The 21,083-nt window shown below is 38.4% G+C and overlaps 1 protein-coding gene across 2 annotated transcripts; it reads left to right on the top strand.

The window, feature by feature from the left end:
• The first annotated feature begins 1,733 nt into the window (after positions 1-1,733).
• Pou1f1 (POU class 1 homeobox 1) lies at positions 1,734-17,850 on the top strand. Of its 2 annotated transcripts, none has more exons than XM_040750293.1 (6): positions 1,734-1,875; positions 4,591-4,662; positions 11,949-12,173; positions 14,005-14,169; positions 15,103-15,163; positions 16,191-17,850. In XM_040750293.1, exons 1-6 carry the CDS (start codon positions 1,734-1,736, stop codon positions 16,399-16,401), a joined length of 876 nt encoding a protein of 291 aa, XP_040606227.1. In that variant the 3' UTR covers positions 16,402-17,850. The 2 variants fall into 2 exon arrangements, with proteins under 2 accessions (XP_040606227.1, XP_040606226.1); XM_040750292.1 differs by having other exon boundaries at positions 4,513-4,662.
• Positions 17,851-21,083: the final 3,233 nt, after the last annotated feature.

Genomic DNA, 21,083 nt, shown 5'->3' with positions numbered 1-21,083 from the left:
CTGGGGTGATATGACAGACTTTAAAGATCCCCCAAGAAAGGCCTCACCCTCCCTGGAGAGCAGAGGGGTTATGGGGTGGGTGGTTTGGGGGCTGGAGCTGGGATTGACATGTGAAGCAACCTTGTTTCTAATTTAAATTTATATGCAGAGAGAGAGAGAGAGAGAGAGAGAGAGAGAGAGAGAGAGAGAGAGAGAGAGAGAGAGAGAGAGAGAGAGAGAGAGAGAGAGAGAGAGAGAGCGAGCCCTGGTTGGAAGAAATAGGCCTTTTGGGGTATGCTTTTGATGCACGTCTTAGAGTCTGGCCTTTCATATTTGTCCCTCTCTTCCCTTTTTAAGTTAGTTGCACCCTGATCCAACACACAATCTATCCCCAGTGGCATTCTGCGTACTCCCAGTATACGCAATAGGGCCAGCTGACCACGGAATAAAACCTCTGAGTAGACAATTTCTGTAAAAATTGTTCCCTTTGGGTGTGTGTCACAGTGACCAAAATCCAACACGCCATTCACATATAGGAATCGTCAGAACTAAAATATGGTGAGGCTAATGCTTATGTTGGAATTGATTACATATGTAATTCAGTCTCATAAAATGCCAGCATATCTGTGTATTAAATTTGTATCCAGTACTCACATTGTTACCTAGTAGAATGGCCCAAATCGTAGCCTGTGACTCAGAGTAACTTATCAAGGGGGCAGGAAAGATCACTTATGGAGCTGGAAGTCTGTTTGATATAACTGTAGAAAAACATCACTGGATTCTGTCAGTAGCTAGGAAGAACTCTTAGTTCCCAATGGGTACATTGAAATCAAGGGAACAAGATGGTGTCTCTTGTGTTTGGCTTCTCTCTACATTACTATATATTATTAATATCTTTCCACTGTATACCTACACGAAAACTTTGAATAGTTCTCATATTTTTCCAAAAACATGCACTGCTGGATTTAAACTCATAGCTAGCAGCACATGCATTTTCATATTTCATATCACATGCTTTCCTAAGTGTCAACTTAAACATTTCCTTAAAGGCAATTTCTATTATTGCGCTGTGTGTGTTGGTGCATGATGTACATGTGTGGGCTCACATGCCATGGCGTGCGTGCATGCGGAGAGCAGAGGACAGTTTGTGGAGTCAGTTCTCTCCGTCCGCCGTTACAAAGGTTCCAGGTACCGAACTCGGGTCATCAGGCTTGTGGCCAGCACCTCGATCACCGAGTCATCTCACAAGCCCTTTAATACTTCATCTCTTAAACTATAGTGTGCATTTCCACAGTTTAATAGCACATCTCGTATTTAAAACTTTTATTATATTAGAAACCAAAAGACACCCAGTTTTCAAGTCATTGTCACTTCAGTCCTTTGGGAAACACTTTTCAAAGTTCCTTATTCATCCCCAAAGGTCTCATTTATTAAAGGTGGAAAACAGTGTTTCTGTTTTTGCCTTCCCAGCAATTTGTACCCCACAATCAGGTTTCTCTTTGGGCACAGATAATATTTGGATTAAAGACGACAGTTCGAGTTGACAAAGCAACGCTCCTGGGGAAAAAAAAACTATTAACATGTATAAATGGATTTCCTCCCAGTATAAATACTAGCCGGCACCCTCCTGGTGCCTCAGAGCCTTCCTGATGTATATATGCAGGTAGGGGGAAGCGAATCGGCCCTTTGATACAGTAATATAATAAAAGTGATCTGGCAAGCAGCGGGTCTTACTTTTCTACTCTCTTGTGGGAATGAGTTGCCAATCTTTCACTTCGGCTGATACATTTATACCTCTGAATTCTGACGCTTCTGCAACTCTGCCTCTGATAATGCATCACAGTGCCGCTGAGTGTCTCCCAGTCTCCAACCATGCCACCAACGTGATGTCTACAGGTACAGACTTCCATGGCTGGGCCTACAACTTTCAAAGTGGATGTGATGAGTCTTTTTAGTGAATAACCTCTCTGTTCCATTTCCCTCCTCTAATTTGCGTTAGTTAAATATTAAGGATATTGCAGAAGTCCAGTTGCCTAAGGATTAAAAAAATATTAGTAAGGGTAATCATTTATGTGTTTATTAGTCTTCCTTTACAATCCAGAAGAACTTTTTCAACATAAGCAAATAGTGACCTTGAGTATTTTTCACTCTGAAATATATTTTAATGGAGATGTTTATGGATAAACATCAAAATGAAATATTCTAAAATAGTTTAATGTTAAGTAGGTACTACTACTTTATATTAAAAATGTATTTCATTTTTGAATTATACTTGCTACTGTCTTTAAACAACCATAAACCTTATAAAAATAAACCAAGAAATTTCTAACACAAACTGAAGTGAGCTTTAATGGATAAAGTAATTAAATGCTCCACTAGTATTAAAATTCATAGTATTAAACTTAGAAGAGAAAGCCAGGTAACATTTAGAGCTGAAAGTTAAACTTTCTCAAGACTAAGTTTTAGAGATAACTTTTAAATTTGTCTTTACTTGGCATTCCTAAATGAAAGTGGGGATCAAAACATGTTATCTAGGCACAAACAAGTAAATGCTCTTTGCTAATGTATTTGCACTTAATGCATAACATTGATCTCAGAGTCAGTCTACCGATATTTGGAGCCTTAGACTAACTAACCCAATTTCTTCCATGAAACAGCAATCTGTATTCACTTTTCATTGTTGAAAATTTAATTGACTCACATGGAGAAATGAAATACAATTGTATATTTGTAGAAATAAAAGTTTGGGTTTGTGATTTAAAACAAACAACTTTTTATGATAAGTAAGCAGTTTCTAAACATATGTGAAACTTTCTCATTCATGTTTGGCTAGCTTCAAATAGTCAAGAGATTAGATACATGGACTCTGGAAGCATCATTTAATTTACTAAAGATACCCATTGTTTAGTTTAAAAGATAATTTTGAGAGTGTACTGAAACATATTTGATGGAAAAATATAATAATAAAGTAATTTAATCCTACAATAATCATATAAAAGTCCCATAGATAATTTAAATAATTATAATACAATCATACTTTGAAAATAATACATTTTATAGATTGATAATTAGAAAAATAATACTACATTTTTCTAATTGACTATAAGAACAATATTGGATTATTAGGAAAGTAAAATTTTAGATTAAAATAATGATGTAGCAAAATGATGTGTATTTAAATTCTACTGATTTATTTAAAAAATACATAACAAAGCATTTAATGAATTAACCTATCTTTTATACAACTTCCTAAAATCAGAAACCTAATATCATTTAGCTCTTATAAATCAAAATAATTTGTAAAAGTTACCTTTAACTATTTTTTAATGATTCATAATTTTCCATAAAATTATTGCTCTATATACATCTGGTTAAATAGTGAATTAGAAATAGTTATTTTAATGAAAGTCCTTTGGTATTAAATGTTGCTAAGATGCATTTAATTTTTTTTAAATGAATACTGAAATTGTTCTGTGTAATCATTACATGGTAAAATTGCTTCACAACTCTTTATCAGTCACAGGCTGGAAATTTATGTAGATGTTTACAATGAAATATTGTTCTATATTTAGATGAAATGTTTTTATTCTATGAAAAGACCTCATGTCATTAATCCCTACATCATGTGTTAATATTCTCAAATACTCTTAATTACATACTCTAGATGCTATTTGTTTGTAAAAATTGTTATGCTTATTATATAACCTAATTATTATGGTATTTTATTATAAATTATATTTAGGATATGAGAGAAAAATGAGGAAGTATGTGTAGGGAAACTTTTCTTGGTAGTTTTACTGTCGAATGTCCCTGCTGTTAAAATGCTGATTTGTATTTAAAACTTCACATGTGTTTTATAGTTCATATCCTATTTCTAAACACACACAAATTATAGGAAGTATACAACTTTACTTGGGATTGTGTGTGTACACTGCCTTCAGCAATAAAGGAAGTTATTTTTTGACTGACTTTATTATTAAATTTTTTCTGTCAATTGAGTGCATGCAGAAAACCTACAAGCCCAACATAATTGGACTAACCACTATCACAGAGTTTTGAGGAAGCCCTGAAAATAGCAGTATTTTTATGATTGTATCTTAACAAGGCGTTTTTTTGTAGTAAAAGGAATAGCAAGTTCATTGACTCTGACTATTCAAGAGTCTATGTAGGTATTTGCTCTTCCAGAGACACCCTCCTTATAACACTGTGTCACACCATGATGTTCAGATGACTTTTCAGTGGTTCAGTATCTATACTGGATGGAGCCCGCAAGAATTCTATAACCCTCAAAGAGCCGGGGTCCAATCTCCTCTCACCTCTCTTCATCAGAGACTTGTAAGCACAATGTAGACCACACATAATTTCATGATATAGGATCTCATCAGTTGAGACACCTTTGGCTATTTTATCAGCTCATTAGAAAACTGCCAGTGAGGAAGAACATACATATTGCATGTAATTTAAGAATCGCATAAATGTGTAATGTTGAAATGAGTTGAATGTGTCTTGAATCCTCATACATTTTCTTACCAGTCCCGTCTATTTTGTCTTTGATCCAAACTCCTAAATGTTTGCACACGTATTTCTCGGTGACAACTATGGGAAATACAGCGACAGGACTTCATTATTCTGTGCCTTCCTGTCATTATGGAAACCAGCCATCCACCTATGGAGTGATGGCAGGTAAGAAAAAAATATTTATATGTGTTATTGGATTGGGGGATATGGTGTTGGATTTCCTAGACCAGAAGGAATGATGACAAGACTGTGTAACACGAAGTTCTGATCTTCTGACTTGGGAGGCAGCAGTAGATCTGTCACTTTTAGAAGTGTCCCCTGACCTGTGAGGCCCTCAGAAACCTAGGAGTGTGCCTGATACCCTACTCTACACAATCCTGTACTCCAGTGTTTCTGACTTTAGCTTTGTGTGGTTTTTCTGCTGTTTGTTTGCTTTTTAATTTACTGCTGTTAAACTGCTAGATGCCACTTGTTATTGCCTTTGTGGGATTCCCAGCAGCAGTACTATACTGACTAGTAGAACCCATGTGGTTACTTAAATTTGCATGAAAGTTAATTAAAAATTCAGTTTCTCTGCTAAATCAGCTCCATTCCCAGTGGCCAATACTCTCGCTTGTCTAGTGGCATCTCCATCAGACACCACGATTTGTGAAGTGTCGCCTTCGTCACCGTACTGTTTGTGTATACTCGTTCCATAAAGATAAACAGAAAACATAAACCGAAGGCTCAGCCTGATGGCCTGACTTTGGCCATGGCTATTTTAGGCTCTGGCGATCCTTCCCAGGTGGCTTCTGAAGCCTCACTGAGGAAGGTGACGTAGCACACTTCTCAGGAGACATGAAACATACCTCTTTCAAGTATAATGTCAACTCACTGGTGTCAGTGTAAACACACTGATAGCTTGACTTCCTAGAAATGTGAACACCTGCCCTGTGAGATCCACTCATTGGCGAATCCACTACTAATTTTGGGGCATGACTAACGAAAATAATTTAGTCTGTCAAAAAATATAGATTTTTGTTCACAGATGTTTGTTTTTTTATTCTGAAGGAAATACTTTAGTAGTCTCTATTTGTTGTTACAGCAGGAAACTAATTCTCATCATGGAAAAAAACAAGACCTAGCAGTAGAAAAAGGAGTTGGGGGGGGGGGAGAAACAGAGACAGTAGAAATTTGGCTCATGTATCAAAAATGAAGGAAATCTTTTAAAATGTACTTGTTTGTCCTCCAAGTAAGCAATTTTACTCAAAGAAACATAGAGATATGCTTAGAGTATTTAAATGAAATGCAACAAGTAATTTAGTTCATTAATCTCGAATTTCTCAGTAAAGCATTAAGACTTTGAAATAAAATATTGAGAATATTAACATTCCTTACATTTGGCCAAGCATCACTCCAAATAAACCAACATCTAACTGTTATGATAAGATGGCTGGTGTTTTTTAAAAACATTGAACTTGTTTTCATTCAATATTTATCATGTTCTTCCCCCTTTTTAAACAGCCCCCACACCTCTCTACTCACTTACTTCAAAGAGTTGTATTCCTAATTATTGCCTATAAACCTTGGTTTTTCTTTCTTTAAAATTATTTACTTTTAGTTTATTTGTATGGGTACTCTGTTCACATGAATGTCTGTGTACCATTTTCATACATTGCTTATAGAGGCCAAAAAATGCGATCAGGTCCTCTGGGTCTGGAATTATAAACAGTTGTAAATCACCATGTGGGAGCTGGGAATCAAAAGCAGGCTCTCTGCAAAAGTCACCAGTGTTCCTAACCCCTGAGCTGTCTCTCCAACCTGGGTTTACTTTTCAATAATTAAGGAACATCTAATGCCAAGGCTTTTTCCCATTGAAAATCCATCATCACTTAAAAACCATCTAACTAATCAGTATTTGCAAGCAAGAACAACTTCCTCAACTGATGAATGATATTTGCTGTGGATTAGCAAAATACGCTCAATTAGCTGTTGGAGTGGAAGTTGAATGCTTCCTCTAGTTTTCACAGGACCTTGAGGATCTAAACAGAAAGTAGCAAGCATGTGGTCACCTGCTGCTCTCTGCTGGAGGAAAGTTCCTTCACGTTGATTTCCAGGCCTCCCTGAGCACTGTCCTTAAAAAGGTAGCTTTTGCCTTTCGGCTTGAGTTAGTATGAAAAGCAAACCAACCAACACACAATCATTCGCATACATTTATACACTTACAGAGAGAGAGAGAGAGAGAGAGAGAGAGAGAGAGAGAGAGAGAGAGAGAGAGAGAGACCACAGACCAGTGGTTAGTTATCTCTTGTGCTAATTCCTCTGAGTATCTTCTCCCTTGCACTGCATAAAGTGGCCCACAGTTATCTAGAGAGTTTATATCTAGACGCAGAGTCCTATAATGCAGCCTGCACTAGCATTGGGGGCAGCAGGTCAGGGTCCCATTGAGAGGCAGCTGACAGCACTTGGCATAGCCTATCTCTCTCTCTCTCTCTCTCTCTCTCTCTCTCTCTCTCTCTCTCTCTCTCTCTCTCTCTCTCTGACTCTCTGTCTCTCCCTCCCTACTTCCCTCCCCCTCTCTCTTTCTCTCTTTCTTTCTTCCTTTCTTTCTTTCTGTTTCTCAACATAGCCATGGAAAAAGACCCAAGAAAGACTTTCACCATATCCAAAGTCTGGTTTAGTGACATCATGAACACAATTTTCATACCAAGATTTAGAGACGCCATTGTAGCCTTCAAATTGAATTATATTTTGTCAGTAAAACGAAATCTCACCATGGTGCACAGAGACTATATTTGAATATTTCTGAGAGGAATGTCATTAAAATATTATATGCTTTATAATTTGTCAAAATGTCTGCTTCTTGACATATATGCAGCATTAGCATGCACTTCGCTGCAGATTAAATCTTAGACAATCTGAATTTTCCTGCTTTCATTCCCAGGGAAGCTGCACAAATTGAGTCATAAAATACAGCCATTCAGAAATGAGGAAGGCAAGGTATAAAACAGACAATAGAAACCTGGCCGTGTCATTTGAATTTTCTGAAATGCAAGCCACTCCCTCAAGCTTCACAGAGCATCTTCTGGGCCAGTTTGACGCTGTAAACTCTATCAGGGGCTTCTATTGGAATAACTGTTTCAAAGGCTATGGGAAAATGTAACATGGCTGTTATATTGCCCATATTCTGATGATTTTGTTAAATTAGCTCACAGGGAAGGAAGAGATAGAGTGTTTTTTGTCAGGCTGCTGAGGAGGCTTTAGATCCTTAGATAAATTCCCTGTAGCTCAGTCCAGGCACCAGCAAGCTAAAGAGAATGGCTGTCTGGGCTGGGAACAGCAAAGAGCTGCATCACTAACTAACGAAGGAGACCTCTCTACCAAGTTCCTGTTGAAGCAGGTTTGTAATAACTCCACATTCTTCTTTTGCTCTCCTCAGATAGACTTGCGGTCATTTACTTCTTCCCCTCTACTCCGGAGTATTTAGACATAGTGTCAGCAGTGTGCAGTACATACTACAGGAGGGAATCACAGAGGTTCTTTACAACCTCTGCCAGGGAACACAGTCAAACAACCAGCAAAAGAAAAAAAAATGCTCAGCACCCGGGTGGCTGAGTCTCTGGGCTTGCTTTGGTTCTCAGCTTCTAAAGCAGAGTGACGTGTAGAAGGGAGTACATAGGTGGCTCTGTCCTCCATCCTCGGCAACTAGGCACACCAGCATCATAGCAAAGAACCAGGGCCCATTTGAGAATGCGACACAGCAACTAAGCCTTGATGGGGGGGGAGTCCTTATTTCAAAAGCACATTTTGAGAGGAAAAGAAAGGAAAGGAATAAAATGTTTTGTTTACAAGATCATGGAAACCTTTTCATTCATTCTTTTTGTTTTCTCTTTAACTTCTTGCCTTTTGGTTTTCCTCCCCCCTCCCCTCCCCTTTCTCTGTTCTGTCACCCTTCCTGTTTTCCTTTTCTTTTGTCCCAAGATGCTAGGGTTGCCCAGGGAAGAGTGGTCCTGAAGAAGGCTGGCTTTTCCCCCAGGAAAGACCGGTGCCTTTACCTTCTAGACGATGCACTGCCCTTCTCTGTCTGGAGCTGGACTGCAAACACCCTAAACTTTCTCTGCTTAGCTACCTCACTGTTCTTTCGGCTGGAAAGCAGTTCCGGCTGGGTGTGGAAACACATGGACACGGCTGTGAAAAACTAAGGAAGTGTATAAGAGGGCTCCGGCACTCCCAAGCTTTTCACAGGAGTCTTCATTCGGGTGAACGATGGCATTGCTCGATGGCACTGCGTTACCAATGTCTTGGGAAACGTTTTTGAGATTTCTGCTGCGTGGGCTCACTGTGTTCTTCAGTAATCCAGGCTTGAAAAGATCTGAAAAACAGTTCGTTATTCATACCATACCACCATTCCTCATGCTCCACAGACTGAGTCATAGGCTAGGAACAGAATTCTGTCTGATTGTGATGGTAACAGCTAGGGTGAAACGCTAAGGAAAGCAAGTTCTATGAAAATGGTGATCCAGTGGGTAGAACCATGGATACTTTACATAATGAAAACATTACAGAATGAAAAATATGTTCAATGTGTCACCACCTATCACATTTTCACTCTTGCTGTGGTTACTAAAGCTTCAGACTTGGAATTTCTTGCTCATTTTTCACGGGCTCCACTCAAGTGCCTTTTTAGAGGTGGGCTTTCTGAGGGGAATTGTAATAAGTAAGCTACCCTTGAATTTCCCTGGACTGATGCCCTGCTAATATACTTTTTAAATTATTAGTTTTGCCTGAAAGAGATTGTGCAGAGGCAACTGAATGTGTTTAAATTCAGGAGAACTTTGAAAGAAAGTTGTTTGATTTACCTGAGTACAGACTAGAGAATAAAGAAGCATTTTTCCTAAGTTAGTGGAATTCAGTTGTTAGTATTTAGGCATCTGTACTGGCCAGCTCTTGAAGTTCTAATAGGATACATCCTCAGCTGCAGCCACTAAGAGCACCACCTGTGCACATTCACTATGGTCCCTTTTAAGGGACCCTGCTCACTTTCCATCCCTCTCTTTTTATCTGTCTGTGTCTCTGTCTCTGTCTCTGTCTGTGTCTGTGTCTCTGTCTCTGTCTCTCTCTCCCTCTCTCTCTCTCCTCTCCCTCTCCTCCCCTCTCCTCTCCTCTCCGCTCTTTCTCTCTCTTTCCCTCTCTTTCTCTTTCTCTGCCTCTCTTTTATCTCTCCCACTGCTCCTGTTCTTGAAGGCTGATCTCCCCCTCCCCTCTCCCCTTTTTATGATCCCTTTCCCCTAACAAAAAACAAAAAACCCTCCACTTGAACTCTGTCCCAAGGCATCTTTCTCTGGCTCATTGCTTTTTTATTATTAGTATTACAATATCGGTTCTTGTGACTACCGTGTGGTTAAGACAGCTTCTCATCTGAAGGGAAGTTACTGACTTCCTTATCCAGAGACTTCCTAAACTGGAAATGGTGGGGAACACAAACACCCTTTCTTTTCTACTCAGTGTCATACAGAAAAGGAACCTGACAACATGAAATGGTCAGCCATGTCCTGAAGAAGACTTACAATCCCACGGGGTTGTGATGGGAATGAGGAATTGGAAGTAATGACCAGGGTGGATAGCATAAGGACACCCTCTTATTAAAGGTTATCCAGTAATTTAACTACATAATTTATAAAAGCAGCATACATTTTGTAAAAAAAACAAAAATAGTTTCTCTCTTGGGTTGAAGAGTTGGCTCAGTCAGTGGTTAATAACATTTGCTGTTCTTGCAAAGGACCAAAGCATGATTCCCAGTACCCACAAGGTGGTTCACAGCCACTGCTGACCTCAGTTTCAGGAGAAATGATGCCCTCTTCTGACTTACACAGGAACCCAGTATACAGGTGGTAATACACATACATGCAAGTAAAAATTCATACACAAAGAAATAAATAAACAAAAAATTCTTTTCTTAAACCTTTATCACACCTGGAGCGTAGCTGAATTTATTTCATGCTGTTTAATTAAACCTTTCAGAACTTATATTTTTAATTTTCATTTGAGAAGATTGTATGTTCTAATGAATAGAGTTGAGCTTTATCATTACATATTCTTACATAAATAATATCAGCTAAAAACTTGCTGACTTATACTACTATTGCTCATTAAATATATATTATTTGTAGATTTACATATTATATTTTACTAATTTCTCTAACTCATGAATGTAGTTTGGAGTATTGGTATATTTTTAATGTTTCTGAGAATAATGACTGCCTGCATAAAACTTGCTTTTAGGTGTTTATACCCATGAGATTGATCAATTATTCAATATTTGGTTATTCATGACATTTAACATAAGCAGAAGTGAAATCTCCATAATAAAAGTAGTAATTTGTCAATGAAGAAAAAGTGAAACAAATTATTGAAATTTTTCTTCTGTGCTATGTTGTTATTTAGGATTGTAAACTGAGATATCATCTACTTTCCAAGTGAACACTGATATATATATATATATATATATATATATATATATATATACATTTTTCAGCACATTCCTACTTTCTAGAATATATAATTGGTGCTGGCATCCTCTGTGGAGAATTCTGTTTCATGTCTATAGTTGTCCCCTCCTTCACATTTTATTTTTTCTTTCCTTTAAATAATTTTTAAAAAGCAACTGATTCCATTGCATTGTATACTTTTCAAGAAAGTTTCTAACAATATTCTAATAGAAGTTCTAAAGTTAACTTTTGTTTCCCCAACTCATTAAATTGCCTCAACTACATTTAGGTATTTTAATCTAAGTTGTATCTATCTTTATCAAATTTAAAAGACATGCTTACTTTTTAAATGAAGTAAAGCATTTACTATGAAAATAGTAGTGTTTATAGTACCATAAATAGAATTTCTCAGTTACAAGAATTTCTCAGTTCAGCATAGAATCCAAATACTTCATGCCTTGGTTATAGCAAACACTACAGGTCACTTCTTAAATTAATTATGAAGACAGAGATTAATGCATACAATCTGGTTAGAGCCGAGCCTCAGACTCTCAGGACTACATGCCTTTTCACATGAAAAAAAAATGGAGGAATCTTATATATTGAAAGAGAACTAGAAAATAATTTAGCTACTTAAAATTGTCTACTTCTCCTTTAACGCTAACTTTGGTTTTGTTCTCCTTGGGGAGGTGGAAGGCAAATAGTCTCATGCCAACTAACAACTTACTCTGGGTCCTGCTTTAGGACACTGAATGTAAGCTAAGGTGTAAAAGTTAAGATTGAACCAATGTGGCATTAAGGATAAAGTAAACATCTGGGAGACCGAGCACCAGGACTGCACAAGCTCCAGGGCAGTCTGGACTTTACTGCAAAGTCCTGCATTGCAAACAAATTGAGAGGCATGATGGACAACACTAGCAGAGAGTGTTGCTGGTAGAGAAATAGAAGCAGTTACCAACAGTCCTTTCCTCTCTCTATCCACAGGTAGTTTAACCCCTTGTCTTTACAAGTTCCCAGATCACACTCTGACTCATGGGTTCCCTGCCCTGCACCAGCCTCTCCTGGCTGAGGACCCCACAACCTCTGAATTCAAGCAGGAACTCAGGCGGAAAAGTAAATTGGTTGAAGAGCCAATAGACATGGATTCGCCAGAAATCCGAGAACTTGAGCAATTTGCCAACGAGTTTAAAGTGAGAAGAATTAAATTAGGTATGCCTTTGTTCACTCTGATGGGTCAAACAACGAATTTGCAAATCCTACTCTATTTACTGGGAAATACTTTATTCTCTGCTTGAAAGCCCAATATGCTTTGCATTCTCTGTCTCTCCTGTGCATTTAACCTAGTCAAATCGGGAAAACTAAAACTCATCAAAAGCCTTCAAATTCCTTGTACATTTTTCACAGAATAAAAGCATGGATTTTTAAGTTAATGTTACTTTTTAGTATTTAGCCCACCTCAAGATTAGCTTTAAACTATCCTTTTATTTAACAATTGACTTGAAATTTTGAGTAGATACCTCATATGATTTGAAATGATGAAAGAGTTTAAAGAACATTGCAGCATCTGCGTGTCTTCTTCACCATTGTTAGTTTCTTGGGTATCTTTCTAGAAATATCTTCTTACACATCTATAAGCAAGTTCATAAATTCTTTTGAACTGCCCTCCTATAAACATAAATACACAAGTTTATTTAGCTAGGTCTCTTACATGGTTTTAATCTCTTAGTGATGAAAACAAGGCCACAGTTATCAACTCTATAAATGCAGTTTTGCATCTATATAGACATGTGAACAGAAAATGTTGGCACCAAATTGTCAATTTAATACAAATGCACTTTGATAGATGATGTCAAACTCATCTCTGCAGAATTTTACCATTACAAATATCTCTTCTGTCTCCAGCAGAGAGCAAATGACCAGATTATGAAATGATTAAACAGTGGCTGAAGGATCAGTGTGCTCTTAATTTTTGGGACTTTTGAAAACACAAAGTGGCAGGACAGTGTAGTTTTAGTTAAAATGGTACATTTTAAATTACTTTTTTTCATTACTCTTTAACAATCATCTGTATTTCCCTTTCTGGCAACTGTTTATTCCAAGCCACTGCTCATTTTCTATTGAAAAGTATTTTTAAAATAGAATAACCATTATAACTAATTGTGGTTCACATTCATGAGAGAATGTGTTTTTTAATGGATTGAAATAATAGTTCAAACCTCTGAACTGGTGGAATGAGCCATAGGTAATTTATAATAACGTTTATTGATGCACATCATATGCAATCATGTTGTACATATAGGTATATAGCTCTAGGCCCTGAAATAATATGTACTGAATACATGTAATAAACAGCAGGAGACATCATTATCATACTTATTTTCAATTCTGCTTATATTGCTGTGGATGTTTAAAAATTATATGTTGATGGCTTATTTTACCTTATATTCTAGTAATGTTTGGGGCAATTAAAAAAGACCTTTTGCTAGGAGACAGATATATTACCAAGTAATACAATAAATGTGTTTGAAGTTATGCATACAATGTGGAACCATAGGCATCCTGTTTTGAATGAATTGCTTTTAGGCAAAGCAAGCCTCAATCTTAGTTTTATTTGGCATAACAATATATTGTTGAAATTTTTTTCATACCCAAAAATATGCTTGATCTATCACTGTGTATTTTGCACACTATAATCAATGGGTCAAATATTTTGAGCACATGTATCAGATTTGATAATCATGATAAAAAAGCCAAGAATTTCTAAGTTCATTATCAAGTGTTATGACATGCACATGGTATCTGTTCATTGCTGCCATTATCTTCGCATGTGAGTCCTTTCACTTTAAGAGAAAAAGAAATTTATTATGTAGAGGAACATTTCAGTGTACTTTACAATTATATGCTAAACCTAAATAATTCCAAATTACAAGACTATGGAATTTTTAGAGAGTAATGCACAATGATTCAAGCTTGTGTGGTAATGGATCCACCCTGATCTTCTGGTGACCTGGAGATAAGACGGTCTCTCGCCTGTTCGCAGGATACACCCAGACAAACGTGGGCGAAGCTCTGGCAGCTGTGCATGGCTCAGAATTCAGCCAAACAACCATCTGCCGATTTGAAAACTTGCAGCTCAGTTTCAAAAATGCATGTAAACTGAAAGCAATATTATCCAAGTGGCTGGAGGAAGCCGAGCAAGTCGGAGGTATTGGGCAAATCTGTGCAGCCAGTGTTGTGGTGCAGTCCCAAAACGACCGCTAGGGACAGGGACGGGGCAGCAGGATGTAAACTGAAAAAGGGCTTTGAGGGCTTTTTCATCCCTTTGAAATGAAAAATAAGTATCTTGATAGAGAGCAATGTAATCCAAGTGTAGGAGTAAGTAAACCAAGGAAGTACAAGCTGAGTGAAGAAGCTTTCTAGAAAACAGAATATCGGCAGAAAGTACTGAGAATACTTTAATGTCCACATTTCCGGGACCTTATGATATCCGGAGTAACTTACAGGAGCCACTTTTACAACCTGATATTAGTGTTCACACCAGTTTGTTAAACAAATACTATCATAAAAATAAAAGCTCGGTATTTCAACACGCGCGCGCGTGCACACACAGTAATTAATTTACTTGAGAAAGAACTGGATGTGTGGGGCTGGAGGGACAGACCAGGTCTCCAGAGCACACACTTCGCGGTCAGCGGATTGGAGTTTAGTTCCCAGCACCCACATCCTGCAGCTCATACCACCCATAATCCCAGCTTCCAGGGATCTAATGCCCTCTTCCGGCTGCCACGGGACACCTGTACTCATATACCCATAACTACACACACACACACACACACACACACACACACACACACACACACACACACACTTGAGCATTTAAAAAAAAAGAATGAGACTTGGAAGCATTTACAATGAACGTTCTAACAGAAAGTGATCATAGGATTTGCAAAAACCTAGTTTTTTTTACCAGATTTACATTTATTGTGCTTTAGTACTTTTTTCCTATCAAATGCAATGTAAGATGGCCTAACTTACAAATATTCAAGACAGAGATGCATTATTTTATATGGAAAAATCAACCCCAAACTGCTAGTTTAAAATTACCTCCTATTTTTATTTTCTCTTTCCCACATCACAGCTTTGTACAATGAAAAAGTGGGAGCGAATGAGAGGAAAAGGAAGCGGAGAACAACTATCAGGTATTCTTCTGAGATAATAAATTTACTAGAGAAAGAAAAAAACATGGAATCAGCATTTAAGTATAGCTTACAACACATGAGGTAAATAAAAATAATTGATGAAACAAGAAATGCTTAAAAAACACATTCATAAGAAATGAAGGTGGTATTTATTAACATTTCATGCACAAATAAAAACATGTATTGTTTAATTCATTGCTTTGACACAGACTAAAAATGGAAGCCAAACAATTCACTGATGTCCCTTTAGATACGAGTTCTCAACCTGCTAATGCAGTATCTTGATTAAAAATAACAAAACCAGTGTGTCAGTCTAAGATCTATCATGATCCCTTCATTACAACCGTGACGGATATTTAGCGATGCCTTTCTTTCTGTGAGGTACTGATAGGAAATAGCAGAAGGTTTATCTCAGGTAGTTGTCAATTGCACATTTCCTGCATTATAAACCCTGGGGATGACTGAGTGTGAGGGGTGTGGGGGAAGGGGGGAGGGTGGTGGGGAGGATTGGGGGGTGGGCCGGCGATGAGTAGGCAGGGAGGAGTTGTACTTTGAAAGTCCCACAATTCCTTTTCTTTGTCAAGAACTTGGTGCCCCCTTGTGGCCTAAAGTGAGAGAATCTGGGTTTCCTCGGTTTTTTTTTTTTTAATTATTTTAATTTTAAGTAGCTAGTTTTACATGTCAATCCCAGTTCCCTCTCCCTCCCCTCCTCCTGCTCCCCCCATCCCCCCCAGCCTCCCACCCTATCCCCACTTCCTTCCACATAGGGGATATCCAGAGTCTGTCATTTCATTCAGGGCAGGGTTTCCTAGTTTTTGCCTAAGATTTTTGGTAAGGTTGTCTGGAGAAAGACATGCCTCTGGGTTTAAAAAAAAAAAAAGTCATTGGCTCTAGAATCTATGAGTTACTTCCGCTGGTAATATTTAGAAAGTTAAGCTTCATTTTTTTTTTCCGACTACTTCATTGAAAGACACAACTTCATCCCAGACTCTATTCTCCATCCCCCCCCCCGTCCCCACCCCCCCAGTATTGCCGCTAAGGATGCCCTGGAGAGGCACTTCGGACAGCAGAGCAAGCCTTCCTCTCAGGACATCATGCGGATGGCTGAAGAACTTAACCTTGAGAAAGAAGTAGTCAGAGTCTGGTTTTGCAACCGAAGGCAGCGAGAGAAACGGGTGAAAACCAGTCTGAACCAAAGTCTCTTCTCGATTTCGAAGGAGCATCTCGAGTGCAGATAAGACTTGCCTGTGGTGGCCGTTTACGTGTTTTCCACTCCTCTCAGTTTGCAGGCAAAATCAGGAGTTACTCACGCGCTTAGCTTCAAACACTAGATTAAATCAGTAACTTCGGCAGTTTTTTAAAGACTCAATGACTTAAGCTGAGATATTTAATTGTTCTTAGAATTCAGTGTTTATTTGCATCCTCCCATCCCCAGGACCTCATCTATTCTGCCTCTTCATGTAACACACACAACTATGGGGTGGGACAGCATATATGTATCTTAGCTTTAGTGTAAAATTTCCCTTTGTAAGTCAATTTATTTTGTTTTAAATTTTTAACAAGTAAGGACAAATATTTATAGAATATCAACCATGGAAAGTACACATTGAGAATGTATCGACATGCTTGGAGAGCTGGCTCAGTGGTTAAGAGCGATTGTTGGTTTCCCAGAGAGCCGGGGTTAGACACCGTTTCCACAGGAGTCCAATAGCTCTTCTAGCCTTCATGGGCACCAGGCATGTACGAACACACACGTAGGCAAAAATCCCACACACACAAAGTAAAAATAAATTTAAAAATGAAAAAGTATGTTGGTTTTTATTAGGTATTCCACTAACCCTAAAGATTTCTTGAGTAAATTTTGAAGAGCAAGAGGTGACTAAGAATTTTACCATTGCCTTCAAAAATAATCTTCAGTTAGAACCCACTGATACCTTTGAAGTTATCATGTAGGACTGGTTCCTAAACAAACGTCATTTTGAAAGATTTGAAGGAACACTGAGGCATGATGTCTATATTCTTTCATAAACATTAACTTTATTCTGTTCTGCTCCGGAAAATGTAAAAGCTGGGAGCTTAAGCCCAGTGACAGAGTAATCCCAGTATGTTTCAGATACTGGGATCAGTCCTGATAACAACTGAAATTGGAAAACAAAAATATATTTAGTGACTCCCGACCTCTGTCTTTTGTCTGTAATCTCTAACGGGGCAAGAATACCCATGTCATTTACTGTTATTTCCCCGGTGACAAGAAAAGTGCTGGCTTATACCAGGTATCTCTAAACTGGGCTAAAGGGATGGGATGTATAATGAAAGGCTACAAATATGAAGGGTGCCAGCCAACTTGAAAAATGTTATTTCTGAAGTCTCAGTGTGGAAACGCACTTAAGGTCCTTTAACAATGTGTCAATTTTGGTGTCAATGGTTACAACATGCTTTATTATTAGTAAAAGTTGGAAATATTGACTTTTCAATTCTCAGGATTATAACAAGGAGGATATTTGTCGATTCAGAAACTTGTAAGTAGAAGCAACTAATGTGGTACAAATCTAGACTAGCCACTGTGGTGTTTTGAATGTCAGTCCTCTGGCAATAAAATCTAATCTATTCTGTGTAACAGGAGTGAACTTAGGTGAGAATTTAATGGTTAAGCATACTAGCCAAATAAATTATACCATCCAATGTCATATATTTTTATTTTATTTTTTATTAATTAAAACGACCATTTGTTTTACATCCCCACTACCGTCTCCCCTCCCTCCTCTCCTCCATTCCCTCTCCCAGTACTAAAGCAGGGCCTGATGGAAGCAAGCTTGTAATCCCAGCCACTATCATGGCCAGCGTGGATCTCAAATTCAAAGTTTACCTGGCTACAGAGTGAATTCGACTCAGTAAGACTAAAAAGAAAAGGAGAAGAGGGCCAGGGGCATACTCAGTTCCATACACAGATAGTTTCCAAACAAGTGATCCAAACTGAGGCACAGGTACTACATCTAACCTGTATTGGGTGCACCTCAAGAATTCCAAATGATTGTCTTTCAGATGTAAGATTCTCTGGATAACGATTATTTTTTAAAAATTGGTTAAAACACATAAGTTTTCAAATGGTAGTATCATTGCATATCCATGTGCACACACACATGTAAAATCTCACATTGTACTTTGAAATCTTAAATAGAAGCAAAATTCAATTCAATATACACCTAGACCAGTTGCCTAATTATGTTTTAATTATCGATCTGGTGGAAATGTTTAAGATGATTTATGTGAAAAATATATGTGATTAGAACATAACTATATGTTTATAATGTTATCTTTTCAAGTTTACACATGATTAGTAGACTCATTTACATCAATCTATTCTGATACTATTTTCTAGCCATATTTAATATTCTATTAGATTTTTAACCTTTAACCCAGAGAGGCCCTGGCAAACTAAGCAATAGTGGAGAGACTACATTAATAGCCCCTCGCTGATGATAAGGTTAATGACTACCTTATATGCCATCCTAGAATCTTCATCCAGTTTCTGATGGAAGCAGAGACAGATACCCACAGCTAAACACTGAACTGAATCCCTGGAATCCAGTGACAGAGATGGAGGAGTGATGACCAAAGGGGTCAAGACCGTGCTGGTGAAACCCACAAAGACAGCTGACCAGACAAGGGGGAGCTCTTGAACCCCAAACTGATGGCTGAGAGGCCAACAGGGGACTGATCCATAATCCATGAATGTAGTCTCAGTGAGGAGGCCTCAGAAATCACTGGGGCCTTGTGTAATCAGTGTTCACCATGACATACAAATGAATTTGGGAGCCCATTCCACATGGAGGGATGCCCTCTCTGCCTGGACACATGGGGAAGGGCCTAGGTCCTGCCCTGGATGAAATGACAGACTCAGGAGATTCACCCCAAAGAGGGCCTCACCCTCCCTGGGGAATGATGTGGGGATTGGGCCAGGTCTTGGGGGGGGGCTGGTGGAGGGACAACGGAGGAGGGGTGGGAGAGGGAGCTGGGATTGACATGTGAAGCATGCATGTTTCTAATTTAAATAAAAACATATGAGAAAAAAATAATTAGAATTAAAAAAAGAGAGGCCTAATGTTATATAGAGTCCTAAAATGTAATTAAGGAAATGACAAATACAACTCACTGTTCAGATTCTGGGGAAGAAATATCAAAGGCAGACAAGCTGCATAGACTTTCTATTTTATGTCCTGTGGGCTATACAATGTATGCCTCCAGGAATCCAGTGGGGAAATCATTAAAATGGAAGAAAGGTCTGTTCATTGCTTCTAACAACATTAAAGATTACCTAACAGAAATGGCTGAAAAACACGTGCATGCAATGTGCCTTTTGTCTCGAATGGTGGAAAGGTATTTTGTAAAATCGTTTCAGAGTCTGGGGATGGGAAAGTGTGTGCCTTCAAGGTCTGAAGTACAATGGAGGGAATGTGTTGCTGCTTCATCATCTAGACTTCTTTTGCTTCTTTTAAAGGAATTACGGTGAAAGAATCATTTTCCTCAGCTGCTATCAAAGCAAAATTGGAAAACTCAACTTTTTCTGCTGCTGAGAAACTTTTCCGTATTAAGGAGAAAATTATAGGTCTCTTTTCAGACCTTGCTAAACTGAAGTCGGAGTAATTTTAAATTAGGTACACAGAATTCAGGCCAGAAATGTGGAAATTGGGCTTGTGGGGAGCATGCATCCTACCAAAGGAAGGCTGTTTCTATGGACGTTCAAAGAGGGAATAAAATAGAAATGACTGAAAGCCAAATAACAATGCCACAGACTGCTAGCCTCTCCTCTCTGCTCCATATAATTCAGTTTTGAGCATTAACCCAAGCCCTGCCTGTCAGGCACTCTCTTCCAGCACCAACTACACTCTGTGTAACACAACCTGCCACATGGTCATTTTATGCTTCCTAATACCAAGTGTCACCATCATTTGTAGTGGCATGCTGTTGGGAGGCCCTGCCGGTTTTAGGTTGCAGTCTACCATGTCCTGGCAGCTCTCTCCAAGCTCAGCAACATGAAGGACTCCCTCCACAGTGAGGATTCCTGCTTCCTACCTGCCCTTATTTAGAGAATGTCTCTGCCCAGATGCCTGACTTATCTCTAGCTTGACCTATGACAGAAGCTTTCCCCACTGCTGCCGGTATATTCCATATACTTGGAAGAGTTGAGATGGTTTTGTGAAGTCACTTCCCAGAGGGTTGTCTTCATCATGTCTACAGCCATCCAAACCCCGTTTCCCACTTCTGACCCCTGAGAAATAAGATGAACCACAGCATGTCCATATACATGCCATTGCTCTGGTCCTCTGAAATCTCCTCCATCCATGACCCGGGTGGACCTCTTTTCCTAGCATAGACACTGCTGTGTTCCTCGGCCCCCTTCTCACTCCCAAGCCCACGCTAAACAAATCCTGTTACCAACAGAGGAAAGACTTTAAAAGTGATTTCTGTTGTGCTCAACCAATAGAAATCAGTAAAGGGAACTCTTACTTTTAGCAAAAGAGAAGTTACTAACAGATTTGCTATGACTGTAGTGCATTGATTGATACAGTCAAGTCAGAATAATTTCACTATCATTGTGGGTCCACAGGTCTGTGTATCTGTATTTGACTAAAATAGAAGCAAGTATTTCATACTTGTATACTTGAAAACATAACACGGAAATGGAGACTGGAGGAAAGAAATGATCAGGTTTGTTTTCACTGGAAACTACTACTTGTTGGGCTTGCTCCACTGGCAAAAAACAATTTTCAGTTCTTAAAAAAGACATTTTCTGTGGTTTTATAAAATTGAAGTATCACAGCAATCTGAACTTCCTTACAGAAAAATAGCAAAAATTATTCTGTTTAAACTACTACATATATGCAAAACAGACAAAAACAAAGTAAAGGAGCTAAGAAAA

Source organism: Mesocricetus auratus, unplaced genomic scaffold (genome assembly GCF_017639785.1).
Source record: "Mesocricetus auratus isolate SY011 unplaced genomic scaffold, BCM_Maur_2.0 Super-Scaffold_100008, whole genome shotgun sequence".
Lineage (NCBI taxonomy): Eukaryota > Metazoa > Chordata > Mammalia > Rodentia > Cricetidae > Mesocricetus > Mesocricetus auratus.
The sequence above is the reverse complement of the archived record's forward strand: the minus strand, read 5'-3'. Positions and strand labels throughout refer to the sequence as shown.